This window comes from Calonectris borealis, chromosome 3 (genome assembly GCF_964195595.1).
Source record: "Calonectris borealis chromosome 3, bCalBor7.hap1.2, whole genome shotgun sequence".
In the NCBI taxonomy this organism is placed as follows: domain Eukaryota; kingdom Metazoa; phylum Chordata; class Aves; order Procellariiformes; family Procellariidae; genus Calonectris; species Calonectris borealis.
This window is the reverse complement of record NC_134314.1, coordinates 22528615-22552666: the sequence shown is the minus strand read 5'-3', so window position 1 is coordinate 22552666 and position 24052 is coordinate 22528615. Positions and strand designations below refer to the sequence as shown.

The 24052-nt window shown below is 37.8% G+C and overlaps 1 protein-coding gene across 2 annotated transcripts in view; it reads right to left on the bottom strand.

Annotated features, from left to right (window-relative positions):
* Window positions 1–447: 447 nt before the first annotated feature.
* Window positions 448–24052, bottom strand: part of SH3YL1 (SH3 and SYLF domain containing 1) — a 50904-nt gene continuing 27299 nt past the window's right edge. Inside the window, exon 10 of one of the 2 annotated variants that reach the window (XM_075145146.1) lies at window positions 448–1047. In XM_075145146.1, the coding sequence (XP_075001247.1) occupies window positions 848–1047 (200 nt within the window). In that variant the 3' untranslated portion in view covers window positions 448–847. The remainder of the gene's footprint in view (window positions 1048–24052) is intronic. The other variant, XM_075145145.1, reaches the window with a different exon arrangement.

Below are 24052 nucleotides of genomic sequence, written 5' to 3'. Positions count from 1 at the left end.
CTTAAATGGGAAGAAGCAGGAAGAGTTGTGCAAGCTCACTTGTGAACCAGAGAAGATTTCTCTATCTTGCTTTCCGTCTGTGGAACAAGTTCCTACAGGAATCAAGGGACATCATAAGCTTATATATTTTCTGGGAGATACTATTAATGCATTTTATTAAACAAACTTTCACAAGTGCTTAAATTCTTCAAAGGTGAGGACAATGTAAGACAAGCTATCAGAGAAGCTGAACCGCTTAACTATTACACAGTTGTTTAAAAAAAGGTCTTTGTAGGCCTAACAAGGACAAACATTTGGGACCAGACTAAAGTACTACTAAAGTAGTTACTAAGAAAACTTGCAATGCCTAAAGTGATTTTAAAAACTAAATATAAAGGTAATTTCTTCTGTTATACCTGCGAAAAAATATCTGTGTTTAGTAAAAGTAAAGAACTCCAACTCAGAGATGGTTTGAAGCAAATCTGAGAGCATTTATTACAGAAAGAGACCATAAATTATAATTTAATAGAAATCAGTATTTTTTCAGCATGTCTAGTTTTAAATTGTTTGTAATTTTTCCCTCATGTAAAAAATAAATCCATATAGCAAGACAGAATTGAAACTAGACACAAACTGGAGTACTTTTTATACAGCAACTTGCTCAAAAATAAAACTTCATCATAAATTGACTATCACCTACTGTTTATTTAAGAAATAAGTTTAGGGGAAAGTTAAGGTCATTTAATGTGTTTCAATTTTGTATTAGAATAGTCTTGATCAAGAATCTCATTTTAATAAAATCTGAAAAGTTAAAATATATTTTTCAGTTTAAATATATTACTGCTTCAACATTTTCTTCTATACAAGTTTAGTTGTTACTTATGGCAACGTAATTGGCTGGAAAGATGCCAGTTTGTCCTCCTATTCTTCCTTCCCACCAATCAAACTGGGAATCTGTTTTGGTTGTGACTGTGATTTTGTCTCCAGCTTTGAAAGTCAAATCACCCGGCTGTTGTCCTTCGAATGAATAAAGGGCTGTCACTTCTACTGGATTGCTCCAAGAGTTACCTGAAGTGAAAGAAACGAAATAAAAAGGAAATTACTAAACTGCACATACAGTAAGTCCTTAAATACAATATTCTTAGATGACACTAGAAAACAATCACGAAGACACCAAAATAATTTATCTGAGCATATAAACCACTGATAAAAAACCACTTCATTTCCACTACACTCTTAGGTAAGTGCAATTTGGATTCTAGCCTACCAGCACAGTCTATTTAATAAACCAAGTGGTACTCTACACAAAATAAAGGTCAGCAATTTTTTCTATAAGCCTCATACAGTCAAACAGAGACAGCGGGAACAAAAGTGGTGCGTTGAAGAAAGTGTGAGTACTTCCTGAAAGATTGCTGAACAGAACAACTTTCAGATTTTAGTTTTGGTATGTATTCTCCGTGACAGTTTCTGCAGAGAAATTACAAAAACTTAAAGCAGGGATTTTTTAACAATATTCAGAATATAGGATGGTAAAATACAAAATAACCACAGTACTTCCCTTCTCTTTCCACAGAGTTTTTTAACAATATTCAGAATACAGTTTGGTAAAATACAAAATAACCACAGCATTTCCCTTCTCTTTCCATAGGGTTTTTTAACAATATTCAGAATACAGGATGGTAAAATACAAAATAACCACAGCACTTCCCTTCTCTTTCCATAGGGTTTGCAGTGTCTAGGATTTTGGTGTATCTCACACATTGAATGAAACACACAAAATGTGCTTGCGGAAAGAATGGATTATGGTTTGACCTACTGGAAGCAACTTGGCTCACACAGTGGTATTTTAGACCACATATACAGATGGCTTTTATTCTCTCTCCACCAGGCTCCTACATAACTATTTCAGTCCTTAAGTAGGGTTGGAATCGTGCCATGAGTCTTCTGATCTAGAGCTAAAATCACCCAAAGTCTTGGATACCATTGTCCAGACTCCACTCCTGTTGACACTTTTTTTAGCCCATATCGCAATGTTTATTACTATTGAACTTTCAATCTAAGTAAGTATCTTCAATTTGCTAATAATTATGTTTGCTCTCAATTCCTTTAACTGTCTGAACTATACAAGGTAGTTACATTTGTTTAATGTTGATTTAGAAAACAGTTAAATCTCTCATATGAATGCATCTAAAAGTGAAAAATGGAAGGTGCAATGGAAGACTAGTTAAGAGGAAATAATGAAGAGGTCTACAGAGTCAGGTGAAGAGATTTCAGGATGTATTGCTCCTATGGACATGATGGCTGCACAAATGCTCAAGGCATGCAAGACTAAAGGCTTTTAGCATTAGCTGCACCTGCTTGCTGCCAGAACTGTGTTGCAAAAGGGGAAACTTAAGCTCTTCTTAGTCTACACATTACAAGTACAGAGCTAGAAAGGATGGTGAGAGAAGCACCAATACAACTTTTCTTTTGGCAGTCTGTCGTCAACAACTGACACCCACAGAACTTTTCTTCCAGTTGCTTTTATCACTTCAAAAGAAAGCAGAAAAAACCTTTTTCCCTCAAGCCTCCTGTCCCGGTTTCGGCTGGGATAGGGTTAAATTTCTTCCTAGTGCTGTGTTTTGGATTTAGTATGAGGAGAATGTTGATAACACACTGATGTTTTCAGTTGTTGCTAAGTGCCCTCCTAGTCCAAGGACAGCTCCCGTGCCTACTGACTGAGCTAGGTACACAAGATGGGAGGGAACATAATCAGGACAGCCAGCCCAGCTGGCCAATGGGGTATTCCATGCCATGTGACGTCATGCTCAGTATATGAATGGTAGCCATGATGCAGGAAGTACCGATCGCTACTTGGTTATCGGTCAGCGTGGGTGGTGAGCAATTGCATTGTGCATCACTCATTTTGTATATTTTATCATTATTATTTTCCCTTTTTTTTTTTTCCCTGTTCTATTAAACTGTCTGTCTCAACCCATGAGTTTTTCTCACTCTTACCCTTCCGATTCTCTCCCCGTCCCGCTGGGGGGGCGGGGGGAGTGAGTGAGCGGCTGCGTGGTATTTGGCTGCCTGCCAGGTTAAACCACGACACCTCCCAAACACAAACTGTAGCCAAAACACGACAGATAGAGAAGAATAATGGACTACAAATGTATGCATAAACAGCATAGATTTTTCTTCCCAGCATCTGTCAATATATGTTCATTCAGTAAGCCAGTTCTTTCCCTCCATGATCTGCATTTGTAGCAATCATCAAAGCTTAATACAAAATTCTTTGGCCATGTGCTGGGAGAGTGTTGGTTGCAGAGAAGTCAAATGCTGTCTTCCTTGATCACACAGTCTCTCTCTCCTGATATCTATATTCATGATCTAAAGTCACACACCACTATTTCTTATGATATGAAAACAAAACCAGATGAGAATACCCATGTTTATCAGGTCCTTATCTCCACCAATTACACCTACCAAAAAAAGGCAGCAATACAGCTTTTCTAAATATCTTTTTTTCCACTCTTGAAACCCTGACAGACTGAGTATTCAGCAATTACATGATCCTCCTCCAAGAATTCAAGCATTTGATGCAGTCAGGATGATACAATGTGTTCCCATGCAAAGTGTGGTTTGAAGCTAGATATTTTGTTTGAGGAAATCATAGCAAAAACCACAAAAGTAAAAGACACTTTGACTTTTAACTCCCTAGTTTTAATTGAAGAACAGTAAGAAAACACTGTGGCTCAGGACTCTTCAGGTGCTAAGGCATGAAAACAGTTATGACTCAGTCACATATAAAAAGGAAGATGTGTGTTTTCCCTGTGCTGCATTGAGGCAGCACGCATGGGTAAAAGTGCATTTTATGTTACAATGAAGGCTACAAATTCTTACACTTTGAGTTCTTAACCACATGAGTTTCCATCACCTAAACGTTCAAATGGATAATCACTCAAGGAGAATTAGAGTTACTATACATTTATAACTGCCCAAACTCTGTTAATATACTTGGAAAAATTAGATCATTGACATCACAAAAGAAGAGACTGAAAGTGCTAAAAGTGACTGTGAGAGTTTTTTTTCATTACATTCAATAGAAGAACTGTCACCCCACTTTAATATGCTGGATTCGTAGCAATGGCAGGAAGTAGTAGTTACCTCCTCCATGGTTGAACTTGCATTAAGACTATAATTCCTTTTACATAAACTATTGAGTATACTGAAATTGGCTAAGTAAAAGTAGGAAGAAAAATGAAGGGAAACTAGATGCAAATTAAAGCATGAAAAGGTGGAACAAAAGAAGTATGTATGAGATATTAAAGTGTAGGAGTGCATTTGATGCACCACAATCATGCCTCCAATCATTGTTTGCTCTGTCATATGAACAAGATTTTTACGTGTTTCCCTTCCCACTTTTTGCACCTGTGCATGTGTATCTTTCCAAACACACAGAAACCTCAAAGCACTATAGCTGATTATCAACATTGATTTCTGAGTCCTTGCCCCATTTGCTACCTGCTATCACTTAAAAGCATTTTCCAGCTTTATACCTGACAGCTATTTCATAAAAATTCCTACTTAATTTTCCCTAGCAGCTCTTTCCCATACTATAGTTTCATTTTATTTCTCACAAAGATTCTAATCTCTGTGCTTTACTTCTGTATTTTTGTAGCATAAAACAGATAGAATGCATATTTATTGCATCCAGATTGCAGCATCCCATGCCTCATATTTGTACGGATCATCCTAACAAACAGGTATCTTAAATGAATGCACTGTTATGAAATCTAGCACACATATTATAAGGAGGAGCTACTTCATGGTCTTGTTTCCCCATTTCAGTTTTACGTAAAAGGGTTTTAAGTAAAATTGTTACAGTCCACATGAAGATTGCTGACTGCATATATTGAAACTACATTTGCAGCTCACACAAGATGGTGCTACAGTGCTACATACAGCATATGATACTGAAATCATTGAGATTTATGACTATGCACACTGGAATAAAAACAAATTACATTGTGGAAAATCCTTAATTAATGGTATCTGAATACACACAGCACACTTCTACAAACACAGTGGTCAAAACAGAAATACAGAAATTTTGGCTGAAGATCAATTAGTGCAGCAGCCAGCATACATATTCAGTGCTCTAGCATACATGGGTATGGCGTATGCTGGATAACAAACTGCTCTGACCACAACATCCTGTCATTTTTATTCATCTTTACATACCATAATGATTTGAACTTTTTGCTAAGGACTACTGCTATGGATTAAGGACTTGATGAGGCATAAACTAGAGTGAATTTACGGCCTCTTGGGCACGCTGCAGTACCAGCCCCAGAGTGAATGAGAACGTGATACAACTATCTTTAATTACAGAACATTTACCACAGAATGAAAGCATTCTCCAGAAAGTTGCTATAGAACAGATATACTGGCTACATTTATATTAATCAGTTGAAGAGTGCCAGAGCCTTTCTTTGACTTTGAGTCCCACTGGCATAGACTGGCCACATATATACTAGTAAATGCTCACCATCCAGAGAGGAGAGCCACATCCAAACTACCTACTGGTTTCTATACTGGAGTAACTTCTAAACCACATCTATGAATTATCCAGGAAAGTGCTAGGTGAGAATAATGCCAAGGAACTTTCTAACAACACAACCACATAGGTAACTGAGTTATAGTGCTTGGGCCAATACCTTCACACTGTTTAACTGACTAGTAGGCGTAGCCACTAGTTTCACATTCTAATGTGAACCTATAAAATATTTGTAAACGCATAGCCTGATTCTAAGACTGGTTTTTAGAGAAGAACAAGCATTTTACATCATTTTGGGTTCAGTTTATTAAGCTTTCAAAAACTAAATCCAAGTTGGAAGACAGAATAATACAGTCCAGCTGTGGGTTCCAAATTTAATTTTACTGGCATAGATGTATATCCCATAGCCACTGAATGTCTCATGCTGAAGAACTTGCAGAAGAATTATATAGAAACTTTGAAGTGCTGCATTTGGCCATTTACACAGCAATAAAACTGAAATAAGTTTTATGTGCTTGAGGTTAGTGGCGAGATTACTAAACATCCACTTTGCAAAATTCACTAATTGTCAGCAATTAGAGAGCTAGCAGGATCTTTGTGGGTCATGTGTGCACCTAGATGATAGAAACTGTAACACAAATTGAATTAACACAAACTGTTACTGCTGGTTTGGGGTTCATCCAAATCATATTAAGAAGCTTGCAAAAAAGGAGCCCTGTGACTCAATTGTTACTGCCAATGAGCCGTCTGATCAAGGGTACTGATGACTGACAGGGCAATCCTATTGCTGATTGTCCATATATTATGCACTTTCTGCTAAATCTCTACTTTGGTAAATGGCTTGTGGGTCTGGTTTCTTTTGAAGTTGAAAGGTTATAACATTGCTTCTATTTGGATGCAACATACCATATGAAAATGTGATTGTCTAGGTAGATATATTTTTTCTTGAAACTGAATAGTCTCTCTACCTTACTCAAATATTTTGTGCAACCTTTAAAATGCATGGCTACAGTTTTTGTTATTTAAAAATCAATGTGAATGAGCAACACATTCAACATACTAACTTCTACTTTCTCTGTTTTTTGTAAAGAAGTAGAGAGAAGTGACTGGAATGGCCACACAAAATGTTAAAGTCAGATGAGCATCAGAGATGACAGAAGTTGTCCAGTGCTGGCATAAAAGCTCCACCAAGAAGTGTCAGCTTACAGAAAAGCTGCAATAGCATTCTCATTGATTAAATGGAGACCCAGAAAACTAAGCAACCACATAGAACCCTGACTGTGCAGCAGAAATAAGAGAAAAACAATAAACAGACCAAATGATGGAAAACAACTAATGGATCTAGGCAGATGCAAACATGTATGCTTTAAAAACAAATATATCAAGTATCAAAAAGGTTTATGATCACTAGTGCAGTGTTCAAAGGCATTGAAAGCCTTGGTTATTACTCACAGGTTTAGACGAGAGTTGTAGCTAACAGTGAACAGACAGAAATCTTAGTTCTTTACCTGTTATGGGACACTGGGCTTTTGTTTGGAAAGGATTAGTATTGAGTTTATAATTAGAGTTCAGGAAAGAATCCAAAGTAGGCTGAAGAACTAGGTCACTTACCGGGTCTTGCAAATCTCTGAGTAAAAAATGATAGTTGGTGCCAGCAACAATGAAGAGTTTATAGGAGATTTTAGTGGCCACCTTTAGGAAATGGCCTGGACAACATGGCCTGCTAAGATATGACTGTGAGTGTGAATAGTATGTGTGTATACGTATATTAATTGTCTGAAGGATGTTTGCTCCAAATTATCATATTAAAAAGGAAGATTATTATCAGGCTCCGACTGGACACGTTAAAGAGGAAAACAACCATTAGCTTGGTTCAACAGCTTTACATGAGCCAGCAACATGCCGTTGCAGCAAAGAAGGTGAATGGTACCTTGGGCTGCATTAGGCAAAAGCATTGCCAGCACGTCAAGGGAGGTGATCCTTCCCCTCCACTCACCACTGGTGAGGCCACACCTGGAATGCTGGGTCCAGTTCTGAGCGCCTCAGTACAAGAGACATGGACATGCTGGAGAGAGTCCAGCAAAGGGCCATGGGGATGATGAAGGGACTGAAGCACCTCTCCTGTGAAGACAGGCTGAGAGCTGGCACTGTTCAGCCTAGGGAAGAGAAGGCTCAGGGGAGATCTCATCGATGTCTATAAATATCTGAAGGGAGGGTGGAAAGAGGATGGAGCCAGGCTCTTTTCAGTGGTGACCAGAGGCAATGGGCACAAACTGGAACACAGGACGTTCCCTCTGAACATCAGGAAACACTTTTTTACTGAGGGTGACTAAGCACTGGAACATGTTGCCCAGAGAGGTGGTAGGGTTTCCATCCTTGGAGGTATTCAAAAGCCGTCTGGACACAGTCCTGGGCAACTGGCCCTTGGTGGCCCTGCTTGAGCAAGGAGGTTGGACCAGATGACCTCCAGAGGTCGTTTCCAGTGTCAACCATTCTGTGATTCGGTGAAAAACTTCAAAGAGACTTTTGAAACAAAGTTACCTTTAAGTATAAAAGCAGCCTGAAAATTTGTAATGGGGGGTGGGGAGAGAGTCTGGACTGGAAACAGCAGTAATGAAAACCCAAGCTGATACAAATAGAAGTCACCTTGCCAGCATCACCTCTGTCTAAGCCAGACAGAGCAGCCTCCCTGTCAGACGCTGTGACTAGCCTGCGCTCAGCTAGAGGAGTGACAGCATGCAGTGCAACTGTCTCTTTATGCATATACAACCTTGTGGTGGGGCTTTCTTGCCAACATATGGATCAGTGGGTTGTAAGGAGCTGCACGAGCACACATAGAGTTGGAGTACCCACATCTCCAACAAGAGGTTTGTGCAAGTAGGAGAACCTGCACTGCAAGAATAGATTGTGTGTGCTCATAACCCATACTACCTGTGAGAGGCGATGTGCATGAATGTAAAGCTCTGTACATGTAACACTTCACATGCATGCAAGCCTGCAAGTGCAACTGAAACTTTGGAGGTTGCGTTTAGAAACTTCAGGTGTTTGTTAACATTTTGTAGTTGTCTAATATTGTGGTTTATTTGTTGTAATGCTGATATTGATCCTGAATATATACTTAACAGATTACAGCTAATTATCTGTCATTAGTAAATTAATAAAGCACTTTGATCCTGATTTTGGTTTAAGCTATATGAACTGAGCAATCTTTCCCTGCGACAGTTCTAGCAAAAGTGTCAAGATTAGGGTTCAGGCTGAATGCCTCATGGCTATTGCTGAGCTTTAACTAATAATTATAATGAAAGAACTTAACTGCTGGTCTAGTAACAAAGGCAAGTATGTGTTGTGATGATAAAGCTAGCCGAGAGCAGGAATTCGAATACATAATAAAAAGCTAAGCTTAGTACCAGTCCCATGAGAAGCTAGGATGGCTGTTCTTTTTGCAAAAACAAATCAGTTTAGCCTAGGACTGACAGAGGGACTGGGCTACCGTTAGGGTTAAGACTAGGATCAGAGATTAATAAATTAAGGGGCTGAAGAGAAAGATTCATTGGTGGACAAGCAATATCAGGAATGAGATGAGGCATTAAATGGCAAGAGTAAATATCTTACAGATATTTCTGGATTTGTTGTGCTTATCAACCAATAGAGCTAGATCTGGAAGCTTTTCGTATCTCTTTTAGAGATACCATTGGATCCTTGCAGGACAAGTGAAGGATGGAATAAGAGCCACAAATGACTTATGGTTCATTCTGAGGTGGATATGAGTTACTGCATTAGAGTCAAAGTTAGCTTTAAGGGTGGAACTAGAATTTGGGTATGGAATCCAGTGAGCAACAGTTATTCAGCTTCTACACTACCTGTCATGGGGTTTGAACATGTCCAGTTTTTACAGTTATTCCTGCCCCTCCTCCTTCATATTTTCAGACTTGAGGCTTATTGAGCTATATTTTGGGTAGGATTTGGGTAGGAACTGCAAGCACCAAAGAAATACTTTTCCTGCTGGATCCAGCACACTGTGCATTAGAATGTGGAAGGCAAGGGGTGTGCAAAGGAAATAGCATGTAGTAAATTCTGAAGGCATCGGGGTCACTACTAATGACAGGGGTAGCTTCTGAATTAGTGCTAGGCCTCAGGATAGTAGAAACTAGAGACGTAAAATTTTGACTTGAGGAATGCAGCAGCATCAGGGTACGATGATGCCTAAAGGCAGGCAGAGAAATGGCTTAAGTTTAACTTTGAAGTAGCAGGTGAACCATTAAGTTCAATCTGTAATACTCACAAGAATGGGATGAAAGCTGGATCTGGCAGGGAGTGCTTTTGGTTCTGTTTGAGCTCAAAGATACTTAACGTGAGAGTTAGTGGAGGAATGTAAAGAGAATGATACGGGCAAAGTGATAGGGCAGGAAATTAACTTTGAAGCAAGAACTGAATGAGAGTAAAGGAATATTGAATTTGCAAAGGTCAGAGGGAAGGATGTTGCAACAACTGAATCATAACAGGACAAAAGCCTGGAGAAAAGTGGAGACAGAAAGAAAAGGCTGCATCTTTGAAATGGTATTCATAGAACAATCTATAGGACTCATATTGCTCAGAAATTGAGAACTAAAGAAATTCAATGTGAAGATCACACGTGCTCTTCAGTGGTCAGCAACAGGCAGTTTCAGATTCTATTTGATCATTTTTAGCTTGAATTCATAATTCATTAACAAATGAGTACCAGAGCAAGGCAGGAAGAGATGGATCTGGAAGAAAGGTAGTTATGAGGTGTCTGCAGAAAACGTTATCTAGCAAATGAAAAGGGCAAAACAACAGCTAGCTGGGAAATCTTAACAGAAAAATGGAGGGCTAGTAAGGACGCCTTCTCAGTGACACACTGGAAATACAGATGTAAAGGCAATTACAGACATAGCCCAGCAATGCCATTCAGGGAGCACAAGTATTACCAAAGAAAACAGAAGATGATAATTACCATATCAGGTTAAGGGAAGACGGAATGCACTTTCTAATACGTGGTTATAAAGAGGTCACCAGAGATTTGGAAGTACCGGTTACATTTACATCAGTGAATGTAGTAGTACCAAGGCCAACTGCCAGTCTGGCCCTGTCCATGCTATTAAACTCCATGTCTCCAAATCAGAGTAGCTTCATTCATATTGACTACTGGGGACAGACTCTGGCTCATGCTAACTTCCAAACTACTAAGGAATCATTTGTCAGCCTACTACCTTTCCCAGAACAAAATCATACCAGGAACCTGTTAACAATTAATGGAATAAATGATAAAGTTTTAGTACCCAAGCACATTCCCTGGCAATGTTTAATTTATCAGCATAGATAGAGCCAATGGCTTGAACTGGGTGCACGAGAAACTGCTTTAAAGAGAGTCCAGCATAGTACTGAAGTACTCCAAACAACAAGATAAAAGAAGATTAGGTAACAGCAATATGATCAACTATGGGCTTAATAAGATGAAAGAGGATGAGATGCTGACACTGGGAAGAGATATTACTGGATGAGATCGAGAGTTTAATAGTCAAATAGAAGCAACAAGATAGGATGGATACCTGGGGAAAATGGAGACAGAGGGCACAAAACAATGAGAATCTTCTGCATGTGTGAAAGCTATAAAGTTTAGAGAAGATATGAGCTGAGGACGAGTAGAACCATCATATCCGTATCAGTATCCTCCTGAAAAATACCCAGTGTGGACTGGTAAGAGGGGACAGACACTGGCTAGGACCTAAAGAATGATCTAGTAATGCAAGACCTCCAGACAGATGAGATTGGGAGCATGTAACTAAATAAAGCACACTCTCTGAGACTTAGGTCAGAGTCTGGTGTGTTGCCAGACATTAAACCACCTTTTTGGCCACTCCTCTTTTTGCCCCCATTAGTCATCTGGGGAGGCTATTTCAAAGCCCTACTCCCCCATTTGGTAAGAAAGCTTCTTAATGTCCAGCTTCAAGTAATTCACTACTAGTTTACATCTATTTTTTTTGTTTGTTGACATTGGCCTTTGGCTGAAACCCTTCTTTCTTGGCATTTACATTCCTTATGCTTTTATAGTCAAACAACATTTTTTAAACCTTCAGACTGTTACACTAAAAATAACTTAGCTACCCCATATCAGTGACTCCTTGCTCCACTCATTGTACTTATTCTTCTCCACATCTATTCAATTTTACCTAATTTTTCTTGAAAATGAGTGAACAGAATATTACCATAAGGTAAGAGGCCTGTAGGTAACTGACTTCTCACACACTACCATTAAGTGCAGAGCTGATTAAATAGAAGGGTGACAGAACTGAAGGAACAGAGAACTCATTTTGTGGAGATCATGGATTTATTTCTGAATGTGAAAATAAAAAAATATTTGGGATGAATCAGCACAAATCTGTCAGAACAGATCTTTTGATGAGGAGATAAAGTCATGAACGAAGAAATCAGCAAATAAAAAATGGAAGGGAAAGGAGAGTAGAGAATACTGGAGCTGAGGTACACGAACGAGAGAAGTATTAGTGACGTAGCAGAGCCATTCTTTTACCTGAAGGCTGAGCTGAACCAAGGCTGCAGAATAAATGATAAAGCTAGACAACACAGAGCTAAGGGGTCAAATGCATTTAGAAGAATGATAATGAAGTTACAAAAACTAACAATGAAGATTGAGAGAAATCAAAATAAAGGAGATGTGTACATAACTTAAAGAAACTTCAATATTGAGAGCTATAGATTTTGAATATGAATGGATGTATTCCAAATCCCAGAACTCTAAACCCAGAGCCATATTAGAAATTCAACATAATATAATATTGAACACAAATGTTACTCATTAGTTTGGTGATCATTAATCCAACAAAAAGTCATCAGTTCTATAAACTGTTTTAATATTAGCTGGTTTTGAGAGAAGAGAAGTCTCTGTACACAATAAAGGAACCTGTTCCAAGGTTATTGAAGACAAAAAGGGAAGCTAGCAAACAGAAGACTAGAGGGATGCAAAGTTAGGAGGGAAAAGAAAGATGTCTTTGTGATTAATGCCTTTATCTGTTCCCTGACCATAGGAAGAAATACCAGCACATGTATTAAATGGTGCAGCTATTTCAAAGAGACTAACGAAATGGGCCTAAAACTGACCTTTTGATATTAATTTAGAAAACAGTTAAGATCAGGATTAATCAGGTTGAAGTCAAAGCACTAATTGTGTGCTGGACCAGCAATATGGAGAGAGAAATTGGATGGTGTGTTGTCTGATATAATGCTAATTCTTTAGCTCTCTTTTCTCCAAAGAATTATGAAGCTGAAACTAGTAATAGTCTCAGTGATACAGCACCTTTTTCAAGAACATGAGGCAAATCCAACATCTTGGTTATATATGATCAGTCATACTGGGGAGTATCTACCTTTTACTACATCTAAACTTACCCTCTTGGTTTCCATTATATTTTACATCTATTTCTGAACTATTATGTTAAACAGCAGCTATGAAAATAACTTATGAACATAAAGTTATGCCCTACAGAGATTTGATTTCTTAGGCGAATTGTGTCAGGGATAGTCAAAGAAGCATTGGAAGAGAACTGAGAGGGAGTGTGTGGAAGAAAGATGTAAGGCTTAGTGCTGGATTTTTGAGGAAACCACTAATTATTCTTACATGCCAATTTCCTGCAAGCTGTTCAGTCCTCTAATTTTAAGTATCTCATGCCTTACGTCACTACTACATTTTGTAATTGCTTTTAAGTGAGAGTTTTAAAACAAGAATGAATACTAGTTTTAAATTCAAGATGTGTGAATTAACAGTGGTTTTGATCATAATAATTCTAATGAGTCACACTCTAATGAGTTAGAACAAAGAAACAATTGAAGACACACTTTGATGATATTCTAAAAGACAATCTTAGAGATAGTTCAGCTGTTTGAAAGCATGAATGTATGCCCCTAAACTTGTCTCCTTAGACACAAAACAATGGAAACTATTTCATTTATGTTATTATAACAGTGAAAAATGCACAGAATACTTCTGAAAACATGGAAAAAGATACTCTAGGATGTAAGGAAATAAATCTACAAAAGTACGTAATTGTATGTTAATTACATACACATACAACAAAAAAATCCTTTGTTACAACTGATTTTTTCACTCAGCGTTTAGAAAGCAATCGAAATGATGAAAACTGCAACAGAAAACAGTATTCTGTTATTGAAATAGAAAATATATGGCTTGCAATTGATGTGACTACCAGTTTGAGTATTTCCTCAAATTTAGAAACCTCTTGCATATATTATGTAATTCCTTTATTAAAAAGGACTGATTTACTTGCTAGAATGTAAACATAGAAAAAAATATTTCTACAGTAATGCTGTAAAATATTGAAACAACATTGCCGCAAAATATCCACTTTATGACCACATGCAATAATAAAAACATGACAGATATAGTATCTTATTCCATGTGACTTTTGGAAAATTGGCATCTTGGAGATTAAGACCTCATTAGGTATAGTCCACTGGATACTTATACTTCGTAATGTTTTACGGATGTAGAAGTTTAATGCAATTAATAGTCCGTGCTTTGGTGATAATCGAATTCCAAGACTTTGCTATTCCTAAGTAGTTTCTAATAAATACTGTTTAGGTAATGTGAACTTTGGCTCAAAGTTGGGGCTCAGACCCACAAAGATGATGTTGAGTTCATGTTCACAGCTACGTTGCACAAAAGTTAAGTCGGATTACTGAGTTACCTAGGTTACAATGTCACGATAAGCAGAAACAAAATACCTTATAATGTTAAGATTTGCTTACTGGGTAGCTTATTGGGCAATGTCCATTCTCAGGCTTTATCATTCACTATGCCTGGTGATAGGCCTAAAACAGCAGCATCTTTGGAAAGTGACGACTGGTCTATGTTTAAAGACTTAAGATGGAAGTGAAGTAAGAAAAGTCGGAGAAGAGATGAAAGGAAGTGCCATATGAGTTATTCCACAGAGAAGAAGAGGGCAGTACACTAAAAGATGTCATGGCTTTCTTCTCTCAGGGCAAGACTAAACATCAGCCAGTGGGGGGTGGGGAAAAGGCAGTAAAGCAGAAGCATGTTGTAGTATGTTACACACTGGGACTTGCTGAAGAAATTAACTTTTCAGGTCCTGTATGGCAACAAATTATTACATGTGCTAATGCTTAGAAAAAAGTCTCCATGCAACTCTCATTCAGGAAAAAAAAAAGTAGCCCAACTGTATCCTAAATACTAGAAGTCATTAAAATAATTTCAGTTCTTGAATCACACCAGTATACAGATCAGTTCTTTTTTCAACCTAATGTGCTTCATTTTCCATATTCTGAGATCACACCTATCAGCCTTTAACCAAAGAAGAAAGGGTTTTATCTCAGCTTCTAGAGCAGAACAGACATATACCTACTTACAAATTTCATTTTAGTTGTTTCTGGACAAATTACAAACCAAGTGTTTGTTCAATCTTACAAGTGAAATCTCAAATGTCGTATCCACATTAAACTACTAATTTCCTTAATGGCCTTTTTTATTTTGTTTTTTAAATGTAGACTCACCTCAAAAAAACCCTCAGCATACACAAAACAACAACCTCAGATCTCACTGAACAGATGTTTGGGAAGGCCTAAATATGCACGGTAGATTTGACATTTTATATCTACAGGTAATAATCTGCTATAATCAGATATAAGCATAAATCTTTCTGTACAGATACTTGAAGTATGTCATATGCCACCATTGATCCAATTAATCTCCAATAATGCTCATCTGATCAAAGGTCAGCAGACATGATATTCAGCAAATCACGCTCAGAACAAATAATCTCTTGCCTTAGCTGTTGTTTTGCTACTAACTATGGCTTGTTTTGGGTAAGTAAACAAAACCACTTGTCTTTCTCTACTTTCTGAAAAAAAGCTTCTGAAGATTCTCAAAGTATTTAAATTCAACATTGAAATCTGAAAACAATTCCTTCTTCATAACTAAGAAAATGAGGATGGACTTTTTGGGGTAACTGAGTTTCACTGACTCTGCAGTAAAGCAGTACCCTTTAAATGCCCACATAAATGCCTATTTGTGCTATCAGTTACACAAACCTGCTCTGAAAAGGGAGGGCAGGCACCAGTTCATAGAATCATAGAATAGTTTGGATTGGAAGGGACCTTTAAAGGTCATCTAGTCCAACCCCCCTGCTGTGGGCAGCAACATCTTCAACTAGGTCAGGTTGCTCAGAGCCCCGACCAACCTGACCTTGAATGTTTCCAGGGATGGACATCTACCACTTCTCTGGGCAACCTGTGCCAGTGTTTCACCATCCTCATTGTAAAAAATTTCTTCCTTATATCTAGTCTAAATCTACCCTCTCTTAGTTTAAAACCATTACCCCTTGTCCTATCACAACAGGCCCTGCTAAAAAGTTTGTCCCCATCTTTCTTATAAGCCCCCTTTAAGTACTGAAAGACCGCAATAAGGTCTCCCTGAAGCCTTCTCTTCTCCAGGCTGAACAACCCCAACTCTCTCAGCCCTTCTTCGTAGGAGAGACGTTCCATCCCCCTGATCATTTTTGTGGCCTTCCTCTGGACCCACTCCAACAGGTCCATGTCTTTCTTGTGCTGAGGGCTCCAGATCTGGAGGCAGTACTCCAGGTGGGGTCTCACCAGAGCGGAGTAGAGGGGCAGAATCACCTCCCTTGACCAGCTGATCACGCTTCTTTTGATGCAGCGCAGGATATAGTTGGCCTTCTGGGCTGTGAGTGTACGTTGCCAGCTCATGTCCAGCTTTTCATCCACCAATACCCCCAAGTCCTTCTCGGCAGGGCTGCGCTCAATCCCTTCATCTCCCAGCCTGTATTGATACCAGGGGTTGCCCCAATCCAGGTGCAGGACCCTCCACTTGGCCTTGTTGAACCTCATGAGCTTCACACAGGCCCACTTCTCGAGCTTTAGGAAGTGGCTTTGTTCTATTCTACAATCACTTACAGGCAAAGAAGTGTCCTATATCCAGAAGACCTGGTGTCTGTTTTGTTACAGCAGCTGTAGATTTAAGGCAATTTCAAAACGTTTGAGGTACCTTGGATAATATCAAGGAAGGCCTGTATCATTCCAGGAACTACACTCTTTAATACCTCTCGGTACTAAATGTACACACCAGTCCTGGAAAGGAGTGCAAAACCAAATACTAAGCCCTCTTCCACTTCCATGGGAACTGTCTCAGCAAATCCTATTTTCTGAATCAGTTGCAGAGCTAGACGTTATGTATTACTTCAAGTAGGTTCTTTGTCCAGGTTTCCAGTGTTACAAAGCCCTCCAGTCGATTTCTGGAATAACTTAATAATTACATTCTCCATTAACAAAGAAATGGTGGCTGGAAAAAACTATTTCATGTTTAATACTTGTTGTTAAAGAGAGCACAAGGCAAATTTAGACACAGATGTTCCGTACAAGGTACGCTACCCTCAATTTTGCTCCAGAGCCTCAACAGATAAGAAATTCATCATCAGCTGCAAATCTGTATGCATGGAATGGAGATATTATACACACTTTTATAATAGACTCACAAAACCCAGAAAAAGGCTGAAGTATTTTTGACCTTTTCCACATAAGCTGGAAATGGACCATTTCAAAGCAGCTTTTATGTCACTAACTTGTGTCACTACTGAACAGTGTCACGTCTAGCAAACAAAACCGGTGGTTTCATTGGTGGTTGAAACAGACTTGACTATATTTAAAGTTTAAGTTACTGTGCAAATTAAGCTCATTCAGTATGAAACATATTTCACTGTTTTTGAGTTTCTGGCCTACTGGGGAACATGCTGGCTCATCATCTTCATCTGCTGATGGAATGCTTTCTATCTTTGTTTCAGCACACTCAGCTTTTGCATTAAAGAAGTGCCTTTTTCGTAAAGCATCTGTGGATGGATTTGATATTTAGGATATAAAAAACCCACCTCCTGCTTGCAAGAGTCAATTCCGTAACAGTACTTTTGCTGATTACTTTTTCGATTTTTCTGCCTTTTCAAAAAACATTTAAATTTTCATTCAAACTGAAATGGTCAAATAAACTGTATCAATGTCAAGGGCTTTATTATGTTCAAGACTACATTAATGCAAATAATACCTGTGCTGAAATCATACTGCAAAAGCTGAGATGCAATGCTAAGCATAACCTTCATATTCTAAAAAGTACAGTACAGTAACAAGAACTGAGCACTGTTTTATTCAGGTCAAACTGACTGTTTAGGAATGATTTGCAGATCTTTTATTATGTTGACAAGCTTCTCCATGTTTCCTCTACGCAGACTGAGTTAACATCTCAACCTGAATACACTGTCTCTGCATTTTGCTTCTCAAATCTCTGTACTGTCAATTCAAAAGTTCTGCTAATGTGTTATTAGTACATGAGCTAGTTCACTTGATGTAAGTCTTAGCTTTTACCCCAGTCTGGGAAACAACCTACAGCCACAAAAAAAACCCCTCAAAACAAAAAAAAAACCCCCAAAACCCCACAAACAAACAAAAAACCAAACTAGTAAACCCAACTTAACTCTATACAGTTTCTGCCAGCTTCTAGGGTAATGTTTTGTGAAATATCGATTGAAAATTTTTTTCAGCCTTTCATGGGGAAAAACTTCTCTGCACTGATTAGAAAAAATGGTTAAAAATAATAAAATTATATGAGACAAAGAGGTATCTCATATGGAAACATACAAAATAATATTATTGTACAAGGCCTCATTTGAAGTGCTGTTGACAATCCTCATCACCAATGTTTAAAACTGGATAAGGAATAGGATGACCAGGAACAGAAAGCCTGTTTTCAAGGGGAAATTAAAATGAGTTAAACAGAATAAAACTCAGATGAAAGAGGTTACTAACTACCAGACAAAGGAATAAAACAGAAAAGTATTTTAGCTAAAGAACAGGAAAGCATGAGACAAAACTGATTTAATCTTGCTAAGAATAAATTTAGATGAAAAGCAGAAAGAAGTTTCAAGTCATTAAAAAAGAAAGATTCAGAAACTGCTTTCTGTAAAAAAAGCTGGTGAGCATCTCCTAACTATTTTAATACAAAATCTACCACTTTCATGGTAACATATTTATATTATGTGAACACCTGCTAACAAGAAAACTCTTGTTAACTTTAGTTGGGTTAAGGGGTTCGGGGGCTGTTGAAATTTATGCTAGGATTTATTCTTGCCATAATTACTTATTCTCATTGCTATTATGTTACTCTACCACCAGTACAGCCATTATTAACTCTACCTATACCACGGGCTACATCAGCTTATAACTTCAGAAGGTATTCAACAGGTGTTCCCTTCCTCTGCCAAATGGTGACCCAAGCAATTGTACTTCCACTTATAGTATCCCATGGCACAATCCTTTATCATTAGATCACAGTATAAACTGGTAGGAGAAAGGTAGATACCCCTACTTTATCACAGAACAACTTCAGTAAGAGCTAGAAACAGCACAGATCCATGAACTAGAGCCTAAACTTATCAGTGCAAACTCTGCAACTTGCAACCTCCACCCTCATGAGGATGAAGCATCTTGGACTGCCACCATCACCCAACCTGCGTTCACGTTACACTTCCCAGGCTAGCACAGCCAACCTTTGCTGAATAGTCATTACATCAGCCTGGCCAAAAAGTACACAGTTATGATAAAGTTCATGAAATGAAACAGCAAACAGTGCTGCAATTTTCAGTTAAAATTTAAGAATGGTATTGACAGTATTCTTCATACTTTTATGAACATGATGCAATGCTACGTATGCTTTTAGGTCAAGTGAAATATTGGATGTGTAGATGCTCCTTCAAAAGAAAAAGCTTATAGTAACTACATTGGTGAAAAAAATATCCCTTAGTTCAAGTATGAGGAAATTCTGGCTTGCAGATGGGATTCAGCCACTAACTCCAATTTGTCCAATGTGCAAGAAACATGAAGCAAGATTTTTCCCTCAACAGCACCTCCAAACTTTCTCTGCTGCCCTATACCCAGCTGTACCACTAATCTCAAATTCCTCCTCATCCTTCTGTAGTAGTTCACAAATGGCAGAACTGGTAGAAGGAGTAGGGAAGAGACAGTCTGAACCTTATGGCAGGGACCAATACATGAAATTGAGTACCAGAGCAAGTTTTTCCTTTCTATTTTTCCTTACAGAAGAGTTTTCTATTTTCTTATTTTTTATCTTCTTTTGATTCCTTCCTTGCTAAATAATAAAGGATCTGCTAAGAACACAAACATGCACCACTGAGAGGAAAGGGGGAAGAGGGGTGCAAGTCTCACAGTGTATGAACAAAATAATAATACCTCACTTCCTTTCCACAAGAGTAGAAGTTGTTTCCATTGAGCTTCTTAAAGAACCAAACAACTGGAAAAAGGGTATGTAAAGGTTGCCTAATATGGCAATAAAATTGTTAATGAGAAAGAGAAACCCAAAGGAATATAACCAGAGAAGCCTCAATGAAATCTTTGCCAGACCTCCCCATGAACAGGTAAGAGGTTTCTTGAAACCGTATCTTTTTGTAAAAGTAAAAAGCATTATTATACCTTTCTATTTATACCATTTCTAGAACAGTTATTTGTCATACTAATTTAGTTTATCTTAGTGTTTGCCTTATTGATTTATTTTTGCAAGGCCTCCTGTTTCTTATTCAGGAACTGACAGATTTTCCACAAAATGTGAATGACCTTCTTGGTTCAATCAGCTGGCTGATCTGCACGATGTAACGCTGAACTAGCACAGCCAAGGTAGACCAGGTCCCTCCACGAGAGAGAACACATCACTTTTTGGGGAACCATGGCACTTAATTTTACTGCTCATGGAAAAAATATATTAAAAGTGGTTGTTCCATCAGGGTAAAAACTAATTAATCCCCAAAGAAAGGAAAGTATTATCAGAGTCTTCCATTAGCACTTAGTATAAAGTAGATGTTCAGTATCCTTCCAGGAACGGATATGCAGCATTTCCTCCCATCTCCTTCCTGCCTCTCACCAGAGATAAGAGGAGTGGTGGGGACTGTGTGGAAGACAGGATGTTCTCAAACATGCAGTCTTCAGATGTAGTGAAGTTTCTTGTCCCTGCTATCAAGATGGATCTGTAAAGCTTCACCCTACCATTACTGCACAACAATCTCCATTTCTTAGATCAGTGTTAGCTTTCATCTCAAGTCAATCAAGCACAGGGCATTTTGCCACAGTCTGGACAGAAATCCTGTATATCTATCACTTCCTTGAGGTACTTAAAAGTCCTGTTTGGTTTCTGTTACTATTAATGAAGCAGAAGATCCCATACTCCCAAAGCCTTTTCTAAATAAATAGATAGGAAAGCAATTTAAACTTGCCTTTGTCCTGCTACTTGAACAACACAGAAAGAAAATACTATCTAAGGCAGTACACAGCTTTGAAACAACTTTTTAAGCATAGATTTCATAAATATGCTAAAACTTAAGCTGCATGCTTTACAAGGGCCTCAGACAAAAGACTTTAACCTATATCATTTAACATTTGTACGTTCACATGAACAATTTCACATTTTAAGTGCTGTGAATCAGAATTATCGCCTTAATGGTGCTTTACACTTAAAAAATAAGCGTAGATTGCACTGAGATTTTCCTATGATTTAGCTCTAATTTCCTAATTTTTATTCCAAGCCATTAAAAAATGCCAAGAAAAAATATTGTTCCCCATGCCAGTATATCTGGTTCATATTTAGTATAACAGCTCTCTGCCAATGCATGCACACATCAGAAAGACCCCAATTTCATCCTAGCATGTCTGACCTCAATCTCTCTGTGCCTTGTATTTTGAGTTAGCTGATTATACGCAGTAAGTTATTTGTTTCAGTATGATCAGTGAAGTCTTGCATGCTATATATTTTCCTCTCAGCTTGCCACAACATAAGCCATAAGCAGCTTGATTATCTGACTTATTACATTCACGATAGTAATAGTACGATCCTAGTAAAAGTGAATCAGGGATAAAAATAGTCTCAAAAATAATTTCCTGGGATTTCCTGGGTTTGGTTAGTATTAAGAGTGAGCTCATAATAGCAAGAAAATTAATACTGTGGGGGACCACCAGATGGATGTTTTATTTTTCCAGTAACTAAATATAAATCATGTCGCAAGCCTTGCCACGAAAAACACAAAAATAGACTAAGCTTAGCTAAAACTCTTAAAAGCAAACAAACAAAAAAAGGTACTTTCCAGGGGGTTAACTTCTTCATGTTTACTAAATTAGTAGACAATGTCATGAAGGATTATGACAGATACATCATGTATCTCACTTTGTAAAAATTTTCTAAAACAAATATCTATTAGTCACACTGAGCTGCCTTATTTGATTTTACCGTTTATAATCTGCTAGAGTTCCTCCTCAAATTATAGTACAGAAGGAACAGATTACTGCACAGCTTGGTGAGGGTTCTTGCTTACAATGTGAAATACTACTACTTGATCCTGCAGTAAATCTCTGCCTTTCTTGCAAAAGGAATAATTATGAACTGAAGAATGAAAAGTGGCTTTTTTTCAGTTCCAAATACACAGCACACATCCACAGCACCTAAAGGAATATGCACGTATCTGATTTTATCTGAGTTTGTTATTTTAATTATTTTATCCAGTTTTCAGTTAATTATTGAAATCAGTATCTTTTATTCACCATAGAAAATGTCTACTCCACTTCCCCATGAAGACACACAATGAGAGAACACTTTCATTAACCAGTTAACTTCCTTATCTACAGGGAGTGAGTAACAGCACAGAAACATCACAGGAAAATATGGGAAGCTCAACTGAAAGAACGGCTTCCTTTATCAGCACTCCATCAGGTGGAGCAGATTATTCTGTTTATCTCCGATTTCTCATCCCCCCGTTAATGAACAGACTTTTAAAAGTGTACAATTTAATGCCTGTGAAAATGACTCAAGGGCAACATTTCTGAAATATCAGCCAGTCTCAGTGACAGAAATAAATCATGTTTCCATGGATTATTTCATTTCTAGATGAAGTCACAAGTAAAAATTATGCTATTGTCCTCAGAGAGCTGCAAAACAGATTTTCTTTAAAGCTTTTTACCTCAGAAGCAGTCTATGAGTTCTTAGTCCATATAATTGTGTTCGCTTAGTTAACACGTTTTTAACCGGCCACAAAAAAAACCATAATGTACTAACAAAAAGAAATTCACATGCAGACCCTCAAGTTTCCTTGACAAAATACACTTCAGGAGGCATGAAAATCTGTCTTGGAATTCTCACAGCAAACAGATTTTCATAGATCTACTGAACCATCTGGCATTCATAGATTACTGAAAGAAACATTGAGATCATCTCCAAAATTATAGAGAATTGGGCCAGACCTGATTCCTGGAGAACTGTAACCATGAAAAGCAGCATCTCCAAGAGGGATTTAGTTAACACAAACCGAATCTACCACAACTTCATGGTACCACCTGATCAGAAAGGGTTGATACTGTCTCAATTGTTTTAACATAGAGTAGCAATATGTAAGAAGGTTGAAGTAAATAAATGAATAGATAAACAATAAAAAAGGTAGGGACTGAAGTTTAGTCCAAATTCATTATGGGTTTGAGGAGCCCAAATCTTATTGATCTCAGTGAGCTCACATCTCAGAATTTGCTTTGTAGCACCATTTAAAATCCAAGAGGAAAGAGAAAATGATTTACGACAAAAAGTTCATCAATCTGTTTAGCAATCAAAAGAAAGATCAAGGAAGATCAAAAGGTGATTTGATTACAGCACAATTATCTCAAAGGGAACAAGAGGGGAACAAAAAAAACCTCCTGGGCAAGAAAGAGCTCTTTAATATCGTGAAGAAAGGCACAACAATCATCATTGTTAAAAAGCTGCAGACAAATTCATATGGGAAGGCATGAATTTTTAATAATGAGGTTGACAAATCACTCAAACCATCATTGGAGGAAGGAGTTTTTTTAGGTTCTTAAAAACGTGACAAATTTCTCATCTGCCTCCGCGTCTTCATCAATAGGCTTGATATAGCACTTCGTTCACTATGTAAGAATACAGTATATGCCTAATGGGGCAGTAACAATCTGTTAACATTTTCATATTAATTTCAAAGTGAAAAGTTTCTGCTGAAAAAACTAGTTACAATTCATATTTTGATTTTTGCAAAGTTCTACCGTAATCAAGTTCGGGTGTGATGATTTTATGCACAATAGTCTTAAGGGTTCAATGTCTGTGGATAGATAATTTATTCAGTTCAAAAATCAAAAGAAGGCGGCACACATTTTCCCCACGACAAAATTAAATTTAAAAATATTTAGCTCAATACTTGTGGAAGGTAAGAAAGCCAATGTTTCTGAGAGAAATCTAAAAAAAACCTTGAACATTTAGGCTTTATAGGCACAAGTTCTTATGAGTTTTTTAAGCAAATCATATGACTGCTTAAAAGATGCAAAGAGCATCATTACTTTCTCCTAATTATGACAAAATACTTACACTGTTATAAAGAGAAGTGCTTTTGTGTTTATGATGAGCATTCTGTC